At 38.3% G+C, this 22,241-nt stretch overlaps 1 protein-coding gene across 15 annotated transcripts in view; it reads right to left on the minus strand.

The window, feature by feature from the left end:
- Positions 1-22,241, minus strand: part of kst (spectrin beta chain, non-erythrocytic 5 kst) — a 436,819-nt gene that overhangs the window by 17,399 nt on the left and 397,179 nt on the right. For 10 of the 15 annotated variants that reach the window (XM_070097938.1, XM_070097941.1, XM_070097939.1 and 7 more), the window contains 4 exons: positions 21,385-21,520; positions 15,425-15,616; positions 8,135-8,258; positions 7,825-7,917 (listed from right to left, as the gene is read on the minus strand). In XM_070097938.1, the coding sequence (XP_069954039.1) occupies positions 7,825-7,917; positions 8,135-8,258; positions 15,425-15,616; positions 21,385-21,520 (545 nt within the window). Of the gene's footprint in view, positions 1-7,824; positions 7,918-8,134; positions 8,259-15,424; positions 16,744-20,782; positions 20,916-21,384; positions 21,521-22,241 lie in introns of those variants that run through there. The other 5 variants (XR_011393672.1, XM_070097942.1, XM_070097944.1 and 2 more) reach the window with 5 other exon arrangements.

A 22,241-nucleotide genomic window follows, 5' to 3' on the forward strand; every position in this document is an offset into this window, starting at 1 on the left:
GCCAATTACATTTAATACAATCTAATCCTGCTGGACAAAACTTTTTTTTTCTACATCTGAGAACTGGCAGCACACTCCACATTAATGTTTAAGACACTGGTACTCCTCTCAACTCTCCTGCCAGCCACAAAACAGTTCCCACTGATCCTCCCTCGTGCTGACTCAAGCCTAATATAAAAAAAATTTTGTTATACTGCTCTAACTAATCTCTTGGGAGACATTTTATGCATGACAGCTATCCTAAATAGGCAAATAAAACCAAAAATACAAAGGATGTGCAATATGGCTGCTTTGATAAAAAATTCACAAAGGATTTACCATGTTTAACCCTTCGACTGTCACAACCTAAAATCCTGAAGTGTCTCTTGGTGTCGCAAAGTTTTTTGGGAAAAAAAAAAAAAACTTATGAAAAGATAGAGAATCTTTTCCCGATGGTAATGACACCAAAAGTACAAAATCTGATCGAAAAATTATGGAATTATGCTCCCACGAAGTCAGTGATTGCGACGATATATACGCATTGGCGATTTCACCGACTGAGCCCTATTTTTAGCCAATTCCATTGTTCCAGTTGACCAAACTCAGCTATTTCTTTAGAACCCCATTTTTTCTATCAATTGAGTACAAGAAACCACCCATTTACTGATTTCAACCACCCAATAAAGTGGTCAGAAATTGGCAATTTGGCCAATTTCATGCAAATTAAAAAAGATACCAATTTCAAAATAGGGTCCAGAATAAACAATGCAGGCATTCTTGGCACTAGATTAACATATCCTCTGTTCATTAGTCATGTCTCCAGCCCCCTCTTATATTACTCTTGCTTTCTATTTTGATTTTTTATTCATACAAAAAATAGAAGATTTACTATTATGCAGACTACTGCATTATTGTAAAAATGGTATAAATAATATCAGTGCACTCGTGAAAGAATATTGGACTCCCCAGTTGAGTGTATTGGACTTGTGGTGCGATTTGCTTACTCTTGAACATTAGTAAAAATCGAACATTTCCGCTACTTCGAGCTCGATTTCAAGGTCGTTTTCATCACGAAACTAACCAAAATCATCTCTTTCTGTAATATGCTTTCCATTCTATCAAACGAGACCAAGAAAACGAGAATACAACCATAAATACTATACGAAAATACACCTCAAAGTCGGCATTTTAATCCAAAATGCATGGTCAGTTTTTTTTTTCTCATTATGCATCGAGTGCTGCAGGATTGTTTTATACAGTACACACTGACCACACAGACCCTCTGCTTGACTGAGGAAATCGCAATGAGACTCTCTGATCGCGGGTTCTATCCCCGCCCGTGGTATGGCTTCTTCTGCTTGATTTGAAGCCGCTAGAATTATTGAGTATATATACAGTGGACCCTCATATTTCATAAAACTCAAAAGTTGTAATTTTCAGAAATCATAACGTTTTTTTTTTTTCAAAACACCACCAACTCAAATCGTAGTTTGACTCACAAATAGTCATTCGTCCCGGACACGCATTCACGGCCCTGAGCCGTCTCGCACTCCCTTCCCAGCCATTGTGGCATTGTTTACCAGTGTGTGATTGTCCCCTCAAGTGTTCATACGAAATATTTCATAATATTCCCTTCATTTTAGTTCTTGCAACTGCTAAATAAGCTACCATGGCTCCAAAGAAAGCTCCTTGTGCCATGCCTTTGGTAAAGAAGGCGAGAAATATGATTGAATTCAAGAAAAACATCAATGAACAATATGAAAGTGGCCAAACTGGCCAGGATGTATAACAAGCCCCATACAACCATAGCTTCCATCATGGCCAAGAAAAGGAAATCAAGGAAGCTGTTGTTGCAAAAGGGATAAATATGCTGACAAAAATGAGATCACCAGTACTCGATGTTGAGAAGCTATTGTTGGTGTGGATCAACGAGAAAATTAGCAGGAGATAGCCTTATGCAGTCACTTATTTGTGAAAAGGCTAGGCAGTTGCATGATGATCTCGTAAAGAAATTGCCTGCAACGAGTACTGATGTTTGTGAATTTAAGACCAGCAAAGGCTGCTTTGAGAGATTTAAGAACCGTAGTGGCATACACAGTGTAATAAGGCATGGCAAGGCTGCCAGTTCGGACAAAATTACAGTTACAAAATTCTCAAGTGAATTCAAGGAGTACATACAGACTGAACAATTAAAACCCCGGCAAGTGTTCAATTGTGACGAAACAGGCCTCTTTTGGAAGAAAATGCCAAAGAGGACCTACATTATTCAGGAGGAAAAGGGACTGCCAGGACACAAGCCTATGAAAGACATGCTGATGCTCATGTTTTGTAGTAATGCTAGTAGGAATTTCCAAGTGAAGCCGTTACTAGTGTACCATTCTGAAAATCCCAGGGTGTTCAAGAAAAACAATGTCATGAAGAGTAAATTGTGTGAGTTTTGGAAAGCTAATATTAAGGCATGGGTCACGAGGGAAATTTTCGTTGAGTGGTTCAATGAAGTGTTTAGCCCCAGTGTGAAGAATTACCTCCTGGAAAATAAATTGGTTCTCAAGTGCCTCCCACTAATAGACAATGCACCTGCTCATCCTCCAAATTGGATGACCTAATTCTGGAGGAGTTTGGGTTCATCACAGTCAAGTTCTTGCCCCTTAATACCACTCCTCTCCTCTCCTCCAGCCCATGAACCAGCAGATCATTTCTAACTTTAAAAAACTCTACATCAAAGCAATGTTTCAAAGGGGCTTTAATGTGACCTCAGACACTCGCTTGACCCTAAGAGTTTTGGAAAGAACACTTCAGTATCCTCCATTGCATAAGCCTTATAGGTAAGGTTTGGGAGGGAGTGACTACCAGGACTTTGAACTCTGCTTTGAGAAAATTGTGGCCAGATTGTGTCCACAAGAGGGATTTTGAAGGATTTGGGGCTGACCCTGACGAGCCTATGGCAGTTGTGGAATCTATTGTAGCATTGGGGAGTTCCATGGGGTTGGATGCGAGTTTGGAGGATGTGGAAGAGTTGGTGGAGGACCACAACGAAGAGCTAACCAATGACGAGCTGCAGGAGCTTCAGCTGGAACAGCAACAGACCGCAGCTCAGAATATTGCTTTAGAGGAAGAAAAATGGAAGAAGTTGCCTTCTTCAGAAATTAAAGAGATTTTTGAAATGTGGAGGAGGATGGAAAGATTTATAGAGCAACATCACCCTGACAAGGCTGTAGCAACCCATGTCAGCAACTTCTACAGTGACAAAGTCTTGGCCCACTTTAGGGAAGTTTTAAAGAGATGCCAGAAACAGAGCTCTCTGGACACTTTTTTTTTGTGAGACAGAGCTCCAGTGACTCTCAAGCTGGTCCTAGTGGCATTAAGAAACAGAGAAGAGAAGTAACCCCAGAAAAGGACTTGGTACCTGAGGTCTTGATGGAAGGGGATTCCCCTTCTAAACAGTAAATAATCCAATCTCTCCATTCCTCCGGTCTTCCATACACTAAGAAGTATCACCAATAAAGGTAAGGGTTATGCTGTTAGTGTTTCATTCATCATGTCCCATTGTATTGTGTATGTACTACATCTATATTTCATGTAAAAAAAATTTTTGTTTCAATACTTCTGGGTGTCTGGAACGGATTAATTGTTATATTTTTTTATTATCACACTGGCCGATTCCCACCAAGGCAGGGTGGCCCGAAAAAGAAAAACTTTCACCATCATTCACTCCATCAATGTCTTGCCAGAAGGGTGCTTTACACTACAGTTTTTAAACTGCAACATTAACACCCCTCCTTCAGAGTGCAGGCACTGTACTTCCCATCTCCAGGACTCAAGTCCGGCCTGCCGGTTTCCCTGAACCCCTTCATAAATGTTACTTTGCTCACACTCCAATAGCACGTCAAGTATTAAAAACCATTTGTCTCCATTCACTCCTATCAAACACGCTCACGCATGCCTGCTGGAAATCCAAGCCCCTCGCACACAAAACCTCCATTACCCCCTCCCTCCAACCTTTCCTAGGCCGACCCCTACCCCGCCTTCCTTCCACTACAGACTGATACACTCTTGAAGTCACTCTGTTTCGCTCCATTCTCTCTACATGTCCGAACCACCTCAACAACCCTTCCTCAGCCCTCTGGACAACAGTTTTGGTAATCCCGCACCTCCTCCTAACTTCCAAACTACGAATTCTCTGCATTATATTCACACCACACATTGCCCTCAGACATGACATCTCCACTGCCTCCAGCCTTCTCCTCGCTGCAACATTCATCACCCATGCTTCACACCCTCATAAGAACGTTGGTAAAACTATACTCTCATACATTCCCCTCTTTGCCTCCAAGGACAAAGTTCTTTGTCTCCACAGACTCCTAAGTGCACCACTCACCATTTTCCCCTCATCAATTCTATGATTCGCCTCATCTTTCATAGACCCAACCGCTGACATGTCCACTCCCAAATATCTGAATACATTCACCTGCTCCATACTCTCTCCCTCCAATCTGATATCCAATCTTTCATCACCTAATCTTTTTATCCTCATAACCTTACTCTTTCCTGTATTCACTTTTAATTTTCTTCTTTTGCACACCCTACCAAATTCATCCACCAATCTCTGCAACTTCTCTTCAGAATCTCCCAAGAGCAGTGTCATCAGCAAAGAGCAACTGACAACTCCCACTTTGTGTGATTCTTTATCTTTTAACTCCACGCCTCTTGCCAAGACCCTCGCATTTACTTCTCTTACAACCCCATCTATAAATATATTAAACAACCACGGTGACATCACACATCCTTGTCTAAGGCCTACTTTTACTGGGAAATAATTTCCCTCTTTCCTACATACTCTAACTTGAGCCTCACTATCCTCGTAAAAACTCTTCACTGCTTTCAGTAACCTACCTCCTACACCATACACCTGCAACATCTGCCACATTGCCCCCCTATCCACCCTGTCATATGCCTTTTCCAAATCCATAAATGCCACAAAGACCTCTTTAGCCTTATCTAAATACTGTTCACTTATATGTTTCACTGTATTTACATTATTTCTTATGGGGAAAATGGTTTTGAAAGTCATCAATTTCGGAAACAGTCACACTTTCTGGAATGGATTAATTACGAAAAACGAGTCCACTGCACGTCCAAAACACTGGCTCGTAAGACGTATACAGTGGACCCCCGGTATTCGATGGCATCGGTATTTGATAAATGCGGTATTCGATGCATTATATTGCAAAAAATTTTCCTCTGTATTCGATTGAAAACCCGGTATTCAATACGATTCATACGAGACGTGTCCATGTGTGGCCTGAACTGCCCCGTGTGTGCCAGTGTTTACAAGCCAGCCAGTGTGCGCGCATCTAAGGATACATTCGGTACATTCCGTATTATCCATATTATCGCTGTGTTTGGTGCTCGTTTCTGCAAAACAAGTCACCATGGACCCCAAGAAAGCTTCTAGTGCCAACCCTTTGAGAAAAAAGTCACTAATGACTTATGAAATGAAGAAAGAGATAATTGCAAAGTATGAAAGTGGAGTGCGTGTGTCGGAGCTGGTTAGGTTGTATAATAAACCCCAATCAACCATCTCTACTATAGTGACCAGGAAAACGGCAATCAAGGAAGCTGTTCTTGCAAAAGGTGCAACTGTGTTTACGAAACAGCGACCGCAAGTGTTAGAAAATGCTGAGAGATTGTTATTGGTGTGGATAAATGAAAAACAGATAGCAGGAGATAGCATCTCTCAAGCAATCATTTGTGAAAAGGCTAGGCAGTTGCATGACGATTTGGTAAAGAAGTTGCCTGCAACTAATGGTGATGTGAGTGAATTTAAGGCCAGCAAAGGTTGGTTTGAAAGATTTAAGAATCGTGGTGGCATACATAGTGTGAGGCTGCCAGTTCGGACCAAAAAGCAGCTGAAAAATATGTGAAGGAATTCAAGGATTACATAGACAGTGAAGGACTGAAACCTGAACAAGTGTTTAATTGCGACAAAACAGGCCTGTTTTGGAAGAAAATGCCAAGCAGGACCTACATTACTCAGGAGGAAAAGGCACTCCCAGGACATAAGCCTATGAAAGACAGGCTTGCTCTTCTCATGTGTGCCAATGCTAGTGGTGATTGCAAAGTGAAGCCTTTATTGGTGTATCACTCAAACTCCCAGTGTGTTCAGGAAAAACAATGTCCTCAAGGCTAATTTGTGTGTGCTGTGGAGGGCAAACAGTAAGGCATGGGTCACTAGGGACTTTTTCTATGACTGGTTACACCAAGCATTTGCCCCCACTGTGAAAAATTACCTAACTGAAAAGAAATTAGACCTTAAGTGCCTCCTGGTATTAGACCATGCCCCTGGTCATCCTACAGACTTGGCAGAGCGACTTTCTGGGGACATGAGCTTCATTAAGGTAAAGTTTTGCCTCCCAATACCACTCCTCTCCTGCAGCCCATGGACCAGCAGGTCATTTCCAACTTCAAGAAACTGTACACAAAAGCTATGTTTCAAAAGTGCTTTATAGTGACCACAGAAACTCGACTGACTCTAAAAGAGTTTTGGAAGGATCACTTTAATATCCTCAATTGTATAAACCTTATAGGTACGGCTTGGGAGGGAGTGACTAAGAGGACCTTGAACTCTGCTTGGAAAAAAACTGTGGCCAGAATGTGTAGACAAGAGGGATTTTGAAGGATTTGAGGCTAACCCTGAGAATCCTATGCCAGTTGAGGAGGCTAACCCTGAGAATCCTATGCCAGTTGAGGAATCCATTGTGGCATTGGGGAAGTCCTTGGGGTTGGAGGTTAGTGGGGAGGATGTGGAAGAGTTGGTGGAGGAGGACAGTGAAGAACTAACCACTGATGAGCCGACAGATCATCTTCAAAAACAAGAGGCCACACTTGAGGAAACTGCTTCGGAGGAGGGGATAGAGAAATTGAAGAAGTTGCCTACTTCTAAGATTAAGGAAATGTGTGCAATGTGGCTTAAAGTGCAAACCTTTTTTGATGACAATCACCCTAACACAGCTATTGCAAGCCATGCTGGTGACTATTACACTAACAAAGTTGTGAAACACTTTAGGAATGTCATAAAGGAACGGGAGGTACAGGCCACTATGGACAGATATGTTGTGCGACAGAAATCCAGTGACTCTGAAGCTGGTCCTAGTGGCATTAAAAGAAGGGAAGTAACTCCGGAAAAGGACTTGCTACCTCAAGTCCTAATGGAAGGGGATTCCCCTTCTAAACACTAACACCTCTCCCCTCCTCCCATCCCATCAATCATCACCAGATCTTCATTAAAGGTAAGTGTCAATTATTTTATTGTTATTGTAATTATTCTTTTGCATTAAACTTAATATTTCATGTAGTAAAATTTTTTTTTTGTACTTTTGGGTGTCTTGCATGGATTAATTTTATTTCCATTATTCCTTATGAGGAAAATTGATTCGATTTTCGATATTATCGGTATTCGATGAGCTCTCAGGAACGGATTAATATCGAATACCGGGGGTCCACTGTATATACGGCTGAAACAGTCAAAGGGTTAATATATTTGAAGTTTTTCTTATATCACCATATACTGTATTATAAAAATGCCAGATAAGCTTAGTAACTTGTAATGAAAGTCTGCCTTAAGTAGTCCCTCAATTGTATATTTTCTCTAACACATGTAATTTATTTTCTTTAAAACTTGCTAACTAAAAAATAATTAAAACTACGTACTATTTTTTCAGGAATGCACAGAACTTTTACATATTGTCTATGCTATATGAATAAAGTGCCACTGGATGCAGTTAATTCAATGATCAATAAAGCAAGATAGCTAACAAAAAATATATAGACTGCAACTGAGCTTACCATCTCCATTCATATTTTCTGACGACTCACGTCGATGACCATTTGGTCTGTCTGATGGGTAATTCTGGTAGGTATTTTCTGATGGTGTTACCTCTGTTATAAAATAATTAAGCAGATCTAAAGTCAGTATGCACAAATAAAAAGAAGTGCTAAACCTGCAGGGGTTATATATTACCTGGGAATGGGAGTAGGATATCAGGTTTGATCCATAATATTTTTTTTTATATATATACATATATATAAAGCTTGAAAAGTGCATCACCACCAAATTCATACTTTAGCTACCAAGGGTTTTTAGTGCAGTACTAACCATAAGATGGAACAACGGAGATACGATTTTGATAGATAGGTCCTTCATCTAACGAAGAGCGTGAAGAGCGGTTGCTGCCTGTACTCCCTCGAGGTGGCACAGGTGGTTTGGTCTTGTCCTGCATCTGTAATAAATAGTGCCACATAATTTTTTATAAAGCATATAAATTAGAATTAAACTACTACTTTGCAGAGACTTTAGTTCAGTACCTCTAGATTAACAGTGGAAATACAGGAGGATCCCACTTTACAGCATTTCAAAAATGCAGAAGTTTTCAATTATACCCATTCTACATTTATTCAGATTTCCTACAATAAATATAGTCACCACTCACTACAAGCTAAAGATATTTTAACCCTTTGACTGTTTTGGACGTACATATACGTCTTAAAAGCCAGTGTGTTTGATGTATATATACTCAAAAATTCTAGCAGCTTAAAATCAAGCAGGAGAAAGCTGGTAGGCCCAAGTGAGAGAATGGGTCTGTGTGGTCAGTGTGTGCAGTACAAAAAAAATCCTGCAGCAAGCAGTGCAAGAGAAAAAAAAAAAACTCCGACCATGTTTTTGGATTAAAACGTCGACTTTGAGGTGTATTTTTGTAATTATGGTTGTATTCTTGGTCTCATTTGATAGAATGGAAAACATATTATAGAAATACAAGTGATTTTGATTGGTTTTTACTATGAGAAGGATCTTGATATGGAGCTCAAAGTGTCAGAAATGTTTAATTTTTGCCGATGTTCAACTAGCCATTCTAATACACAGTCACGAATGGGTTCATGTTATTTATGCAATATTACAATATTGCAGTAGTTGGCATAACAGTTAATCTACTATTTTTTGAATAAATAAAAATTCAAAATAGAAAGCAAGAGTATTATAACGGGCCTGGAGACGTGACTGATGAACAGAGAATGTTATTTTAATGCCAGGAATGTATGCATTGTTCATTCTGGACCCTATTTTGAAACTGACATTTTTAATTTGCATGAAATTGAACAAATTGCCAATTTCTGACCACTTTATTCGGTAGTTGAAATCCGTAAATGGGTGGTTTCTTGTATTCAGTTGATAGAACAAATGGAGTTCTAAAGAAATAGCTATGAGTTTGGTGGACTGGAACAGTGGAATTGGCCAAAAATAGGGCTGAGAGTGGGCGAAATCTCCAATGTGTGTATGTCTTGAAGGATGCTAACTTCGTGAGAGCGTAATTCCATAAGTTTTCCATCAAATTTCGTACTTTTGGTGTCATTATCATCGGGAAAAGATTCTCTATCGTTTCACAAGAAAATTTTTTTTTTTTTTTTCAAATATTTTGCAACACTAGAAGACACTTCAGGATTTGGGGTTGTAACAGTCAAAGGGTTAAATAAAGTGTGTGCTATGTATTTTTTAGGTCTAGCTCACTTAATATATGATAGTGTAAATATGTTACCAAGCTTTTGAAAAAAGCCTATGATTTACTTTACAGCGATTTCCACTTCACATAAATAGCCCGGAATCTAGCCTGCTGTATATGCAGGGCCCGCATATACAGCATATACTTCAATAATTTCACTAATATCAACTCTCTGGCTTATTTATCTATCTCACTTCATCTAATATGACATAATAAACAATATAAATAACATAGAAACCTGATATATACATTAAAATTAGTAAAATATCTCATTCATGTAGTGGTATGGGCGGTGTCGGCGGTGGACGAGAGTTTGTCTGGAGACCGAGCAAAATACTTCATGAATAATTTCACTATCATCATCAATATGGCTTATTTATATATCACAGTTCATCTAATATGACATAACAAACAATATAAATAACATAGAAACATGATATATACTCTAGAATGAATAAAATGTGTCATTATGTAACAGGTGAAGGCAGCCACAACTGCTCCCTCTTTGTTGTGGTAAACACTGCCATCTAGTGACCTTTTGAAGCCGTTTATTATAATTATTATATGTAGTACATTATTATTATATATGTATTATTATTATACATATTATTATTATTGTATATTATATTATTATTATACGTATTATTATTATACATATACATATTATTATTATATAAATAATTTGTAATTTTTATTCACACAAAAAATATAAGATTTACTGTTAGTCCTTACTGCAATTGAATAAATAATGTCAACCCATTCACAACTGCATGTTGGAATGGACAGTGATGTCATTTGTTTACTCTGAAACAGCCAAGCAATGGACCATTTCTCCTAGGTTGAGCTCTATTTCAAGGTACTTTTCATCGTGAAAGCAAATAAAATCATATCATATGTTAATGTTGCAGTTTAAAAACTGTAGTGTAAAGCACCCTTCTGGCAAGACAGTGATGGAGTGAATGATGGTGAAAGTTTTTCTTTTTTGGGCCACCCTGCCTTGGTGGGAATCGGCCAGTGAGATAAAAAAAAAAAAAATCTATTTCTGTAATATATCTTCCTTTCTATCAAATGAGACCAAAAAAACGAGAATACAACCATAAAAACCATTCGAAATTACTGCAAAGGGGTGGCTAATTGCTGAGAAGTGAGCTCCATTATTTATGCTTAGATTTCTTTCATTTTTGGTGTACATTAAGAAGCATCTTTCCATCATACATTGCTCAAGTTTCAATAAGATAGTCTGATAAACAAATGAGATACAATTCCCAAGATCAAGAGCAAGAGCCCCTCACCAGTGTCAAGGAACCTGCCTTGAGGTCTGCTCGCTTGTGGAAATTTTGCTCGCGTATGGAAGCAAAAAAATCGACCCATCGACTGCTCGTATTTGGAAAAACTCGCACGTGGACACGCTCGCAAGTAGAGGTTCCACTGTATATAAATATAAAAGAAAAGAAAAAAAAAACACCACTCAGTAGTTGACCATTTGCTAAGCACTTGGCCAATTATGACCTGCCAGAACTTTGCTGTAAACTATTTCATTTTTTTTTTTTTTTGGCATTTTTTTTTTTTTTTTTATATTATTTGTATAAATAAGTCACCATGGGGCCTAAGAATATTAGTGGTAACAGCCAACAAAAAAGAAAACTGGTTAGGAAAATTCATTCGGTACTCGAACAGCCTTCCACTGTATGTTGAAAGTACTGTACCTATTCTACAAGACGAGTCTTAAGTTTCCGTACATTTTTTAATTTTACGCAGGTGATGTCCTAAGATGCCTCTATCCCTTTATGTGCCAGACCCCACATTTTCTGACCTACCAGTGACTAATTTGTCTATGTATAGAGAATTAATGCAAATAAAACTCAATTTTATTTGGAGTTGCACAAGTGTGCTATCCATAAGTATAAATTAGGGACCTGCTTATACGGTAACTTAGGTTCTAGGCTACAGTCATTAAGCAAAAATTGCCATAAATTTTTTTTTTATTTTTGACTTAAGTGCATATAATTGCCCGAGAACATGTTTACACTATCATATGTTAAGCAAGCAACAGAACTAGGTCTGAAAACAAAGTAAAATGCATACACAGTACACTCATTATTTACCTTAAAATATTTTTTGAGCTTAACGTAGAGCGAGAGAAGAGTATTATTTATTGTAGGAATTCAGGATGAGATGAAACCAGCCTCTGCTAGCTTCAAATTTATCTTCAGAAGCTTCCTCGCCTCTCTCAGCCTTCGTAGAATTAATTCCTAAGGCACTGGACTAGATAATGGCTCGGTTTAAAGGCACTTTTTGACTGGGTTGATCTTTAATCTATACCAGCAAGTTTTTTCATGTCAGCAATATAACTTTAGCATTCACTAGTGTAGCACTTATAATTTCCTGCAACATTTTCTCCTTAGAGCTCATTTAACCCTTTGACTGTCGCAATCCCAAATCCTGAAATGTGTCTGTGTCACAAATTATTATTTATTAAAAAAAAAAAAAAAAAAAAAAAAAAAAAAAAAAAAAAAAAAAAAAAAAAAAAAAAAAAAATATTTTTTATGAGAAGACAAAATCTTTTCCTGGTGGTAACGCCAAAAGTATGAAATTTCATGAAAAACTTACGGAACTGCACTCTTGCAAAAGGTAGTGATCTCAGCGATATATACACAAGCAATTTCGGCCATTTTGACCCCTATTTGCAGCCAATACCACTGTTCCAGTCAACCAAACTCGTAGCTATTTCTTTTTTAGAACTCCATTTGTTCTATCGACTGAGTACAAGAAACCTCCCATTTACCAATTTCAACTACCCAATAGTGTGGTCAGAAATTGGCAATTTGGCTAATTTCACACACAAAAAAAAACAATTTCAAAATAGGGTCCAGAATAAACAAGACAGACATTCCTGGCACTAAAATAACATTTTCTCTGTTTATTAGTCACATCTCCATTTTGAATTTTTATTCTCACAAAAAATATTTACTATTATGCAGACTACTCCATTATTGTAAAAATGGTACAAAAATATCAGCGCACTTGTGAAAGAACATTAGGCAAAAATCGAACATTTCCGCTACTTTGAGCTCGATTTCAAGATCCTTTTCATCGTGAAACAAATCAAAATCATCTATTTCTGTAATATGTCTTCTATTCTATCAAATGAGACTAAAAAAAAATGAGAATGCAACCATAAATACTATGTATACAAAAATACACCTCAGTCAGTGTTTTAATCCAAAAACATGGTCAGTTTATTTTTTCTCATTATACACTGTGTGCTGCAGGATTTTTTTTTTATAATGCACACACTGACCACACAGACCCATTCTCTCACATGTGGACCTACCAGCTTTCTCCTGCTTGATTTGAAGCCACTAGAATTTTGGCATATTAATACATCGAAAACATTGGCTCTTAAGACGTATATATATACGGCTGAAACAGTCCAAGGGTTAAAGCAAGAGCCTTATGACAAAAACTTTAAAACACTTGAAACTTTCAAAAGTTTCCAGATGCAGAGCACTCATGGCAATACACCCAGTTTCACTTTCAAATCACCATTGGGAGGATGCTCCATGAATGTGCATCTTGTGTCAGGGTTCTGGGTCGTGATCAGATCTACATGTATTTCATACCTATGCACCTGCCACTGATACGAGTTCATCTCTCATTGTGCATACATTTTTGAAGCATCTTACCCCAAAATACAAACTACCTTACATTGTGTAAAAGTTGTCTTCGTGTAGGTGCAGTAGAATGCAAAACGATGCTACGAGTGAAAGCATATAAAATGAATGCTTTTCTACAGTTACCTGCCAGTAATACTATACACAGTTTCTCTGTTGTACTAGAGGAAACATGTTATAGTAATTGTCATACACTCATTTATGCCTGCTTAGCTACCACACCTCACAATGATGTTAATTTGTTTTAGTATGGTTGTCTGTATCATGATTATATGACATGTAGCGTGTTTATATGTAATTTTGAAAAAATAAAATAAAAGTCATAGATGGATATAATGAAAATATCTATAATAAAGTGATTTATGACATTTAAAGCACCCCACCAATTATTATTATTATTATTATTTCAACAAACCGGCCGTATCCCACCGAGACAGACTGGCCCAAAAAGAAAAACTAAAGTTTTTTTTAAATTCAGTAATTTATACAGGAGAAGGGGTTATTGTTATTGTTAATTATTAATTATTATTATTATTATTATTGTTAATATGCTCAATATGGGTAGCATTGGGTTGGGCAAATGTTTTGTTAGTGGGATGAATTGTAAAGGACTTGCCTAGTATAGGCCAACAGGCCTGCTGCAGTGTTCCTCCTTTCTCATGTTCTTATCTTCAAATAGTGACTTTAATGTACCTGCATGCCAGCACAGTGTGCAAGCTTATTTAGGTACAGGTATACACAAGAAAAAGTATCAGTAGTATCTGGGTAGTATCTCTGCCACAGACATACCTTGTTTACGGAGTTTAATCATTTCTAACTTTACATTTAGAGTAAGAGCCTTATGATTCCTCTTATAACTACCCTTAGATGTCATTTTAACATAAAAAGTATACAGCCTCTTCTTACTTGACAGGGTTCCATTCCTATGAGTAGGTTGGAAAGTGAACTGGGCATTAAGCGAGGAGCATATTACACTGGTAGTAGATTTGCGTCAACCATCTTTAATGTCATCTTTGCACCATTTATAACATTTCTGGTATATTTTTAAATGTTTATACAGTAGTGTAATGTATACTGTAATGAACAGAATAATAAGCTCTAATATACATTATTTAGGCTTGCATGCTGGTTGGAGAGCTGGTCGTAAGTCCGAGTGGTTGGTAAAAGAATACATCGCTAAGTGAGGAGAGGCTGTATATAAAATACAAAACTTTTAAAAACCTTGAAACTTTGGAAGTTTCCAGACATAATTGAGAGTGTGGACCCATGAAGGATGTAAACAAACAGTAGCACACAGATGCTGTAACAGTGAATTAGGAGCCATATAAAAGAAATTTTGAGTATAATTTGAAATGTCCCTATTAGACAAGCACTGTAAAGTGAGGCCTGTGTGTATGCCAATTTAGTTGTCAATTTCTCAAAAATTCATACCAGAGGGCAATCTTTTAAAATACTGGCTTCTAGAAAATTAGGGTATTTTAAGTGCAAATTTGTAAATCTTTTACCATATACAGTACTTACAAAAATATAAAATTATATTGTTTGCAGTTTTAGAAAGATAATAAGTAACAACCAATGTTTTCTCCTTTGGGTCATGCCTTATTGGGGAAACTAATGAATTAGGGGATATTTAAAAAATAAAAGAGTATTCATAAATAATAACAAACACTATAGTAACAACACGGAAAAACAATAAAATTCTGAATGAGCCTTGTAAATATTGTTAAACTGTCATTCTGAATTTATATGCTCTAATTTTCAAAGAAACTATTAATAAATCTGTTGTGGGTCAGTAGCATGCTATTTCTTAAGACCAAAGTAATGTTACAGCAACTAATCAACCCATTCAGCCAAGAATTATCTGTCGTTTTGTACTAATGATATTAAGAACACCATAAATACTAAAACTTTATTCATCTGTTGAACTTACCCCAGTTACTGTCTCAATCTTAATATTCACTACATTATTACTTATTGCCAACTATCTTGAAACAGTCACTACTCCAATTACTTATTGCTAACTATCATAACCTGGAGACTAACATGTAAACATTTGCATTAAGGGCAAAGTACATACAAGTAAAATAAAATGAAAGAAAAACTTGCTAAAATCTTTCTGGTTTTAAATAGACTACAAACCCATAAAGTATGAACAAACCATTATTATCTGCAAAAATATTTTGGGATAAAACTCCCATACATGCTAAGCTTACTCACATGCTCCAGATTGGCATACAGAGGATTGTCAAGAGCCTGAGAATGTGGCCGAGTTGGATCTAAACCACCTCCTGCCCCCTGTGGGTGGGAGCTGACAACACCGCGGTGATGAACTTCAGGAGTAGAGTGACCCGATGAGTTGTCCGAGTCACGGGAAGGAACTGCCACCATGTCGCTGCCCACCTCCCCTTCCTGTCACATGCAACATTCCAGCATGACGCAACCCAGGGCATTAACAGGCACAAACATCGTGACAAGACACCGGGTGTTTGGAATCAAAAGACCACAGATTCAAACAATCAAGTGCAGGTGAGTGTTTGGCATAACAGATACAAAGCACCAATTTATGTACGTATACAGAAGTTTTTAACTAGTGCAAAACATGGAGGATATAAATATGTCCAACAGTAATACCAACAATGGTCAATATATCTTTTGACAACGACACCAAAAAAAGAGGGATAGCACAGGCATATCTAACTACTGAAGAAAAGCAATTAGAGCACTGAACTGTAATACAGAGAGGACAAGTGTCAGCATCAGATAGGAATGGTATGATGTTAGTAAAGATGTAGATACGACGATGTTGTTGGAAGAAAAAATTGTTAAGGTAAAGATATGGAAAAGAAAAAGTGTGAACACTGAAAAGAAGAACAAGGCATTATTCTATCAGTTACAGTGGGAAAACTGTAATCAATATATTTACTGGTATAGCACAAACCATCTTTTGTAAATGTAGAATACAGCTTATATCATGTCAAATAAAATTCTCTCTCCACAAGTCTCGATTAGGTGCAAAAAATATTTTACGTATTACAATTTCATAGTTCTTATACGAATTTAACATTACATTCCTTTATGGTTTAAAACTACCTTTGTTAATATACAATTGCTTATTCAATGGAGTTTCACAAGTTTATTTGAGCATATTTATAATAGCTAGGAATGTCAACATATCAAGATAACAAAGCTTTTGATTTCTCTCAACTACTTCAGACTTGCATTATGATTTTATATGCATTACGGATTTGTCAAAGTGTATTTAATTTTGTTTAGGGTTGCATATGCGAATGTTAATAGCTATTAGCACAAAAAATAGAAATACTACAAAATTGTTTCTTCTATTCCCCCATGAACATTTACAAATTGCAAGATCATTTTCATACATTTAAAAAAAAAAAATACAAAATATTGATGAATCTTAAGCTTCAGGGTTTATATTATACAAGCAAAACTTTTAGTTATAATCAAGACAAAGGGTAGGTTGTAATTTGGGTTAGAAATAACATGGAAAGCACTGTGGGGATTATGGGTTACGCCTGAAAGAAAAAAAAAATAGCAATTTAGATGGGATCAGATGGCTGGATGAATTCCATGTTAACAAAAAAATATACGAGGGAAGAAAAAGGCAAGGAAGTAATGGGACACTCCTAAGATATCATTGAAATAAAATGTTAATATTTGTAGCTACAGGTCTGCACACACTGGTATGACTTGTTACTGAATGATTATAGCAATTACCTTACCTTGGTGGGAGGTGACTGGTGTTAAAATATACACAAATACACACACACAAATACACACACACAAATACACACACACAAATACACACACACAAATACACACACACACACAAATACACACACACACACACAAATACACACACACACACACAAATACACACACACACAAATACACACACACACACAAATACACACACACACACAAATACACACACACACACACAAATACACACACACACAAATACACACACACACACAAATACACACACACACACAAATACACACACACACACAAATACACACACACACACAAATACACACACACACACAAATACACACACACACACAAATACACACACACACACAAATACACACACACACACAAATACACACACACACACAAATACACACACACACACAAATACACACACACACACAAATACACACACACACACAAATACACACACACACACAAATACACACACACACACAAATACACACACACACAAATACACACACACACAAATACACACACACACAAATACACACACACACAAATACACACACACACAAATACACACACACACAAATACACACACACACAAATACACACACACACAAATACACACACACACAAATACACACACACACAAATACACACACACACAAATACACACACACACAAATACACACACACACAAATACACACTTACCTTTGATGTACCTTTGAAGAATTTTAAGAGTATATCTACTCTCTGAGCCCGGCCATGGGCCAGGCTCATCTGGTCAACCAGGCTGTTGCTGCTGGAGGCCTGCTGCCTCCACATATCCATCATAGCCTGGTTGATCTGGCACCTGGTGAAGATACTTGTCTAGTTTCCTCTTGAAGGCTTCAACACTTGTTCCAGCAGTGTTTCTGATATCTTCTGGTCAGATGTTGAAAAGTCTGGTACCCCGAATGTTGATACAGTGTTCCCTTATTGTCCCCACTGCACCCCTGCTTCTCACTGGGTTTATTTTACACTTCCTCCCTTATCTCTCACTCCAGTATGTTGTTATGGCAGTGTTCAGATTTGGGACCAAGCCCTCGAGTACCTTCCAGGTACTCGAGGGCTTGTTCAAGACTTGCAGGCGTTCCCAGTAGTTTAGGTGCTTTACTGGCTCAATGTGAGCTGTAAACGATCTCTATTTGTTCCAGCTCCGATATTTCTCCTGCCCTGAACGGGGCCGTCAGCACTGAGCAATATTCTAAGTGAGGGAGCACTAGCGATTTGAAGAGTGTCACCATCGGCATTGTTTCCCTTGTTTTGAAATTTCTCAATACCCACACCGTCATCTTCCTGGCTGTCGTGATCTTTGTTTTGTTATGGTCTTTAAAAGAAAGGTCCGCTGACATAATTATTCCTAGGGCTTTTACGTGTTCCTTACGTTCTATTTGGTGACCCTCTTAAGGTTTGTATATAGTGCTCCTTTTGAGTTCTTCATTCTTTCCATACCTAAGCAGCTGGAACTTATCACCATTGAACGTCATGTTTTCCACTGCCCACTAGAAAACCCTGTTTATGTCTTCCTGTACTTTTTCAGTGTCCTCTACCATACTGACTTTCATGCTTATTTTAGTGTCATCTGTAAATGATGATACAAAAGTGTGCCAGGTGTTTTTTTCTATGTCTGCTATGAGGATGAGGAACAGCAGAGGTGCCAGGACAGTGCCTTGGGGCACTGAGCTTTTGACCTCGCTGATGCTGGATCTTGCCCAGTTCACTACTACTTTTTGTGTTGTGTGTGTTTGGAAACCGAAAATCCATCTGCCTACCTTCCCTCACAAGACATTAGTGCAGAAGCTGGAGGATCAGGCATGTATAACAGGAAGGGCACTGCAATAGATCAGAGAATACCTGACAAGGAGGCAACAACGAGTCATGGTACGTGATGAGTATCACAGTGGGCGCCCGTGGCAAACGGGGTCCCACAGGGGTCAGTCCTAGGACCAGTGCTATTTTTGATGTATGTGAATGACATGATGGAAGGGATAGGCTCTGAAGTGTCCCTGTTTGCAGATGATGTGAAGCTAATGAGAAGGATTAAATCGGGCGAGGATCAGGCAGGACTACAAAGAGACCTGGACAGGCTAAACACGTGGTCCAGCAATTGATTTCTCGAATTCAACCCTGCCAAATGCAAAGCCATGAAGATTGGGGAAGGGCAAAGAAGACTGCAGACAGTAAAGGCTAGGTGGACAAAGGCTGCAAACCTCACTCAAGGAAAAAGATCTTGGGGTGACCATAACACCGAGCACGTCTGTGGAGGCACACGTCAACCAGATAACTGCTGCAGCATATGGGCGCCTGGCAAACCTGAGAATAGTGTTCCGATACCTTAGTAAGGAATCGTTCAAGACACTGTACGTCAGGCCCATACTGGAGTATGCAGCACAAGTTTGGAACCCACACCTGGTCAAGCACATCAAGAAATCAGAGGAAGTACAAAGGTTAGCAACAAAGCTAGTTCCGGAGCTCAGGGGAATGTCCTACAAAGAAAGGTTGAGGGAAATCGGACTGACGACACTGGAGAACAGAAGGGTCAGGGAAGACATGATAAAACATGCAAAATAATGCGTAGAATAGATAAGGTGGAGAGACAGGATGTTCCAGAGAGAGGACACAAACAAGGGGGTCACAATTGGAAGCTGAAGACTCACACGAGTCACAGGGATGTTAGGAAGTACTTCTTCAGTCACAGTAATCAGGAAGTGGAATAGCCTAGCAAGTGATGTAGTGGAGGCATGAACCATACATAGCTTTAAGACAAGGTATGAAAGCTCAGGAAGCAGAGAGAGGACCTAGTAGCAATCTGTGAAGAGGCCAGGCCAGGAGCTGAGTCTCAACCCCTGCAACCACAATTAGGTGAGTACATACACAATTTCTCTCTCTCACACACACACACAACCACACACGCACAACCACACACACACAACCACACACAACACACACACACAACACCACACACACACAACACCACACACACACAACACCCCCCACACACAACACCACACACACACAACACCACACACACACAACACCACACACACACAACACCACACACACACAACACCACACACACACAACACCACACACACACACAACACCACACACACAACACAACACCACACACAAACACAACACCACACACACACAACACAACACCACACACACACAACACAACACCACACACACACAACACAACACCACACACACACAACACAACACCACACACACACAACACAACACCACACACACACAACACAACACCACACACACACACAACACAACACCACACACACACAACACAACACCACACCACACACAACACAACACAACACCACACACAACACAACACAACACCACACACACACAACACAACACCACACACACACAACACCACACACACACACACACACACACACATACACACACACACACACCACACACAACACACACACACACAACACCACACACACACAACACCACACACACACAACACAACACCACACACAACACAACACCACACACACACAACACAACACAACACCACACACACACACACACAACACCACACACACAACACACACACACAACACACACACACAACACACACACACAACACACAACACACACACACAACACACAACACAACACACACAACACAACACACACAACACAACACACACAACACAACACACACACACTCAACACACAACACACTCAACACACAACACACAACACACAACACACAACACACAACACACAACACACAACACACAACACACAACACACAACACACAACACACACAACATTAAAAAACCTTGCCTACCCCTTTTTTATGGTGCCTATTCTTGAAACTTGAAGAGAAACTGTAAGACTGATAGACATATATCCCCACAATACAAAATTGTTCTCCCACATTCCTGTAATGGGTGTAGCAGCCATATTGGAAAATAAAAGAAATAAGTGATAAAATCTGCCTCTACCCTGAAGGACCAAAGTAACATTTAAAAAAGGAAAAAAATGCACTAATGTCTGGTCACTCTTTTGACTGTGCAAAAGCAAGAAATCATGCAAATCAAGAACATTTATCTCGATATCATCTACAGTGACACCAAGAGTGAACTTTGACTACACAAGAATCAACATTATACTACACTAGTCTTAAAAGTGGCTTAAAGAAAATCCTAAATAGCATAATTGACAATTTGGTCAATGCAAAAGTAATTATGGGAATTAATCTGACTGGATTTTTGGGGTGTATATAAATAATATATGAATCAACCTCTTTACTGTCCCCTCCCCCCTCCTTTTTTTTTTTATTACATGCAGGATTGGTGCAACTGATCTCTATTCTCTAACCCATAAATCAAGCAGGTACAGATTACAAACCTTATGGTTGTCATATGACATAAGTTGCATTGATGGTGGTAACTGGGCATGAAATCCTAATTTTGTCACCCACTCTTCAAGGTTTACTTCAGATTCCGTAACAAAAAGATACTCTGCATTGTCCCGGGTAATCACTCTGTTTAAAAAAGTGACAGCCAATAATTTTGAGTTATGTATCTATGCATTTTTAAAATTCTCTGGCTATTAAAGAATGTTGCAATTGCAACTTACGATCATTTAACTTTTATCATTTAATTTAGTTTCATACAAAAAAATATCCAATTGAATAAAACAAGTTTCATCAGTTTTTTCCTAGGTACCGCACTTACAACTTAAAATTACTTATTTCAGGAAATCATTTTCGTAACAATGTTAATTATATCTACAAATTTAATAAATTCTGTAAAATATTTAAATGTACAACAAAATTAACATCCACTTCCTCAAATGTTAGTAAAGATATTGTTGCAACTACTGTAGGGCCCCACTTATATGGCACGTTAGGTTCCAGGCTACCGCCAGAAAGTGGACATTGCTAGAAAGCAGAACATCATTTTTTCCATTTATAAATGCATATAAATGCCAGTTAAATTTACGCTAACATATTAAGTTAGCAATAGAACTATACATTAAAAACAATAAAAAGTAAAAGACACACACAGTGCACTCATTACTTACCTTAAAATATTTGTAGTCAATATAGGGCGAGAGGTGACTAGTATTTATCGTAAGAAGTCAGGTGTGGGAAGTACAGTAGCGAGCCGAGCCACCCTCCCACACATAATACATGTATACTACTATGACATTTAAAGTGCCCCAGAACGATAAAATGCATATACAGTACACTCATTACTTAC

The sequence above is a fragment of the Cherax quadricarinatus genome, chromosome 60 (genome assembly GCF_038502225.1).
Source record: "Cherax quadricarinatus isolate ZL_2023a chromosome 60, ASM3850222v1, whole genome shotgun sequence".
Classification (NCBI taxonomy): Eukaryota; Metazoa; Arthropoda; class Malacostraca; order Decapoda; family Parastacidae; genus Cherax; species Cherax quadricarinatus.